The following is a 5,651-nucleotide window of genomic DNA, read 5'->3' on the forward strand; positions in this document are numbered from 1 at the left end:
TGACAAGAAGGGGATATGCACTTGCTTCCCTTTCCTTTGACTAGTTCCATCCAGTAGAATCCTCGTTTAAAGGACAAAATATATAACAATGGAGATGACTCCCACTCCAAAGACTATCTGTAACCTCCCCAAATAAAGGAATGATATAATATTAAATGCATTAACCTCATGGCAATTGTTCTCTTCTCACTTTACCATGTAAATAACAAACAGTGCTCGTCCATCTAAACATGAATGTGGTTTCTCCTTTCAATGGGCTTCAGGCTATCTAGCAGAGCATCTTATCACAATAATGGAAATCAACCCCTGGATGGAACAACGCTTGAAGAATGCCGAGAAGAAAAACGAATATGGGATTATTAAGTTAAAGCAACCATGTAGAGATATTGCTGCTTTACTCTGATGCCACCGCCACCATCAAACTTATCTACAATATATAGATACTCTGTTTCTCCATTTTGTAGATGATCAATTACAGGGAAACCATTATGACTATTGCTCTGTAGCATTGCAACTACATCTCCAACCTTAACGGCACGTGGAAAATATGCAACCTTTTGATTTACACAAGCTTCTTTGGCAATCATATTGCGCATATACTGTTTTGGCCTCGATTCGAGCAATGGGATACCTCTCAGCCGAGCTTGCTCTTCATAAAATCCTCCATTAAAAACATCACCAATAGCCTTAGATATGAGAAGAACTAGCATAATCAGGGGCAAAAGCTGCAGATTGTTTGTGATTTCGACCATAATGACACAAAAAGACACGGTCATTCTCATGGATCCTCCAAGAAAAGACGCAGCTCCAGAGACACTTATTGCTGTCCTGACCTTTGAAAACATTGTGCTTAATGCAAATGCCATAGTAATCAGAGATAATGTGAAAGAATAAACAAGTAGAAAAGTCACTTTTGTATCTGATACAGCAAAGAGTCCAGTGACTTTGGCCATCAAAACCAAGATCAGAGAGGTGAAAGCACCCATTGCGGCATATGTCAGCAACCAACTCGTCCAATAGACAGATTCACGCAATCCCATAACTAAAATACAGTCCTTTATCAGGTCCTCCTCTGTACCAAAACTCCTTGGTGCAAGAACTGGTGTCTCATACTCATTTCCAAACTGGTGAATAACTTGATGGATGAATTCATCACTAAAGCATTTCCTCTTGGAACATAGGCAAGCTACAAATTTATAAATGCATGAAAAATGCATAAGAAGCACTGGATAAAAATCCTCATAAAAGCTCTGAGGGTAAAAAAGTCCAGTATCACAATAAAACACTTTGATTGGAGACACACTATTCAGAGCCAAGGACATGGAAAATGTTTCTTTCACATCTAAGCCACCCAATAAACATTTCCCACACATATAAGAAAAGTGAATTAAACTTTGCCCAAATTAAGTGTAAAGCAAATGATTTTCAACTGTTGTAACATGTCTCATAACTGCAAAATAACCATTGTCTCTGTTGGGATTTCGCTTATGTAGGTTCTCGCAAACACTCTGACTCCCTGACACAACAGGCTGACATAAAGCATCCACCTTTGGTTGCCATGGGGTAGCAGGAATGTTGGTTTCCGGTTGAATAAGTTTCAAAAGAACAAGAAGTCCAATAATGTATACTTTCAAACATTAAAGCGGAAAGAAATGGATTTGAGGGTAGACCATTCTGTGGCCAAGTTGTTCCTCTTTGATAATTATTGCTGCTCTAAGGAGCTGCAAAGCTTCGAAATGAATGACTGGATGTGCCACTGTAGAAAACCTCTGTACCATGATAATTGAAACCATATGAAGATAAAACTTGACCAAATTCATCAACAGTAGAGTCTGATGTATGTTTTGCTTTCTTTTGTTTTTGCAGGGATAGAAGCTTGAAGTTTGCTACTGTCTTTTGAAAAGCTGGAGATAAATTACACAAATTTAAACAACACATTAATGATTTCTTCTTCAAAACCCCGTTTTGAAGAAGAATCTATCTCTGACATGAGACGGAGTCTAACATTGGCTCCATTTGGGATGGCAGCTGCAGCTTCCTGGAGGTGCCAAGAACCGCAGAACTTTGGTAGAGCAGACCGTGCCTCCACCATTGGGCAATGGAGTCATCATCAACAAATCAACACAGCTGAAGACTTATTTTCACACTGAAACTTAACTCAATCAAACTAAAAGCCAACTGAAACAAGATGCTGCCCTTATGGCTGCTTATTTATGTACATAACCTATTCTAATCTGCTGTACAAACAATAGATCAGGTAATGCTAAAATGCCAAATTAACCATGCAAGTAAACCTGAAATTGAAGCCGCTTGAGAATGCTGCCACGAAGTCACAGATGCAGTTGCTGGCAGCCCTTCATGCATGTGCTGAGCCTGGTCACGGAAAAGACAGCCTGATCTGTCCATCAGAGTGAAAAACCTGTCCATATATGCTGCAATAGGATCACGGACACCGGCCTCTGTTGGCTGCCCCAACTCTGCAATGCATATTTCCAGCTGCACATTGTCAATGTATACCTCTATAGGCAAATCTGTTATTTCTTGTTTCGATGGAGGAAGGATTTCCAAGAACTTTTTAGGGTCTTGGAAATCATAAGAGTGGATCTGCTCATCGAGATACTGAATCTCATTTTCAACTCTTTCAACAACTAACTCATAAAATCTAGTTTTGCCTTCAAGATGAAGCTTCGGAGATTTCACACATTGAAGGAAAATACTGAAAAATTCTTCATTAATTTCAATACCTGCTAACATCTCTCTAACTCCATCTAGAACTTCACAAAGTGCAGGGTCTGCCACATACCCTACCATTGCATGAACATATCAACAGGCACTGGAATGTCTGGATCGAGTTGGAGTCGCCAGGTGAATGATTCAGCCTTTCAAGTGTCTGATCGTTGTCCACTATCAACAATCAGATCTGAACTTGATATATGTACTGGGGTAAAGTGTCAATGAAGCGCTATGTTCACAAATCCCACGGAGATAGACTGAAGCAGCGTTTATCTACTTGCGCTGATGTAAAACAAGAGCGTTTTCGAAGGCTTCTGGCGTAACTTCAGGCTCCGTCTAAGACTTATGAAACAAACACATCAATGAGCAAACGATTAATATGTTCTCCCCAGTATGGTCGCCAATATGTTAGCGCTTGGAATTCACCTAGGCTGAGATAGACAAACTCTCAAGGCTACATCAAACCATTTCACCTCGTAGCTAGCCCTACGAGGTATGAGAAGGCTCTCTCGGGTCAGATTTGATAGATCTTATAATATAATAAGTTGACCAATTAGGATCAAAGATATTAGGCTAGTAAATTGATGAGGGGGGTTTGATTTAATGATTTTTGGGGTTTTTTAATGGAATGACGGGGCTTTTCTGGGCTACATGGGCAAAATCACAGCTTCAAACAGAAAAATATAATGACTACACAGGTTGTCAACTGAGGCAAGGTAGGCATGCAATTTAACACCAAATCTGGTTTCAAACGGGATGGCAAGACTGGTGAGGAGTTAAGGAGGGCAGACAATAACTCTGAATCCTCCTTAAACAATAGAAAACATCGAATGCGAACAAACTTATAGGAGGAGCATATAATACTATGAATTCCTACCTAATCACTTCATTTGTTCAGCTTGAAAGGGTCATGAAATGAAATGGAATATAACTGATTACATATGAGACAAAGGGAAAAACTTATGCTAAATCAACATACCACATGAATCTCAGCAAACAGAGCTGTGAAATTCCATTAAATTCTCTGCAGAAAACTATACAATACAAAGCTCTCTGCTTCTCCAACAGCTCCCAGCGCTCAGAAAAACTCCCCTCTCTCCCTCACTCTCTCCAACTTTTTTATTACAAAATCATTATTTTTATAAACTATTCTAAAACAAAACAACAGATTGACCCACAATCTGGGCGCTGTTTGAAACTGAAATTACAAAAATTAACCTAAAAGCGTTACATCCATTCCATAAACAGAACAGTGTTCCCCTAAATCTGCTGATGATTAGGAGACAAAATCTGGAGCAAAATCTCATGAAATCAAGATTAAGTATCGAAATAGCAAATGTGTTTCTCTTGAAATCAAAAACTCCTGCGCTGTCTCACTTGAATTCCATTAATAGAACATGTAATAACTATCCCCTCGTAAATCTCTAACCAAAAAGCCTAACAATTGGAGCGCAGACTCTTATGCATCTGGTAACAGGTGTTTGCAGGTGGCTGAAGTGAAGGGCAGGTGTCAATCCCATTTGCTGAAGCTACAGGCAATCCAATCTTGCATGCCACTTTGCAAACTGCGCCCCAAATCTCTGGAAATGCGCTGGCCATTCAAATAAGGAAATCTGAAGTCTTAAATAAGAAATTGAATCCTATTCTTCTGCCTATGATTGATATTCTGTGGCGTAAATGAGGGCCGGATCTAGTGCCTTGGCGTGGTTCCCTGTTTTACATTTGTCATTTAACCGCACCCCATCCATGTATTCCAAAACAAGAACTTTTTCTGCTGACCGGATGACTTCAGGAATAAGTACATCAACATAATTAGCAACGGAACTATCACTCTGCCTGCTTCGATAATTAAGGTTCCTGGCAACCTTTCGTGTATTTTCAGCTTCTGTGTTGAAGTCGAGTTCTTTGGGTGCTTCATTACACCATTCATCAATCACTGGACTAAAATCATATTGTGGTTCTGCCCAGGCTATCCATTCAACAATTGTCCTAGCATTCTTCAAATCCTGAAGAATGACATCCTTGATGCCCTTATGCTGAACCTTTACAACCACATCCCGTCCATCCTTCAAACGACTTCGATGAACTTGGGCTATCGAGGCTGTGGCAAGAGGTGTTTCATCAAAATCCGTAAATATTTCACTTTTGGGCTTTCCCAACTCTTTCTCTATGGTCTGGTAAACCTCTGATAATGGACGAGGTGAAAGAGAGTCCTGTAACTGCTTGAGCAGCTGTATATAAACATCGGGAAGAACATCTGCACGGGTAGAGAGATACTGGCCTAATTTCACCCATAATCCTTCTAATTCAATCATGGCACTAAGAAGGCGATTAGCATTCCGTTCATGAGCTCTCTCCCATAGATCATCCCGTTTATCCACAGTAATCCATTCGTCCTTCTTCTGGATTGTCTTGTAATCCAAATATATTGTCAAGGAAACTGTAAATATTTTCAAACGCCTTCTGAAGTTGCTTCCCTGTCCCATTGACAAGAAGGGGATATGCACTTGCTTCCCTTTCCTTTGACTAGTTCCATCCAGTAGAATCCTCGTTTAAAGGACAAAATATATAACAATGGAGATGACTCCCACTCCAAAGACTATCTGTAACCTCCCCAAATAAAGGAATGATATAATATTAAATGCATTAACCTCATGGCAATTGTTCTCTTCTCACTTTACCGTGTAAATAACAAACAGCTCTCGTCCATCTAAACATGAATGTGGTTTCTCCTTTCAATGGGCTTCAGGCTATCTGGCAGAGCATCTTATCACAATAATGGAAATCAACCCCTGGATGGAACAACGCTTGAAGAATGCCGAGAAGAAAAACGAATATGGGATTATTAAGTTAAAGCAACCATGTAGAGATATTGCTGCTTTACTCTGATGCCACCGCCACCATCAAACTTATCTACA

At 39.9% G+C, this 5,651-nt stretch overlaps 1 protein-coding gene across 1 annotated transcript; it reads right to left on the reverse strand.

Annotated features, from left to right (window-relative positions):
• Positions 1-4,385: 4,385 nt before the first annotated feature.
• LOC149228468 (uncharacterized) lies at positions 4,386-5,219 on the reverse strand. The gene has a single exon (XM_089380790.1). The coding sequence runs from the start codon at positions 5,217-5,219 to the stop codon at positions 4,386-4,388; it is 834 nt and encodes a 277-aa protein (XP_089236916.1).
• Positions 5,220-5,651: the final 432 nt, after the last annotated feature.

The sequence above is a fragment of the Pinus tabuliformis genome, chromosome J, assembly GCF_031772625.1.
Source record: "Pinus tabuliformis cultivar Carrire ecotype Pingquan chromosome J, CPIR1, whole genome shotgun sequence".
Classification (NCBI taxonomy): domain Eukaryota; kingdom Viridiplantae; phylum Streptophyta; class Pinopsida; order Pinales; family Pinaceae; genus Pinus; species Pinus tabuliformis.

Coding starts and splice junctions, on each gene's coding strand:
- LOC149228468 (XM_089380790.1), bottom strand. CDS start 5,219: ATGGGACAGGGAAGCAACTTCAGAAGGCGTTTGAAAATATTTACAGTT.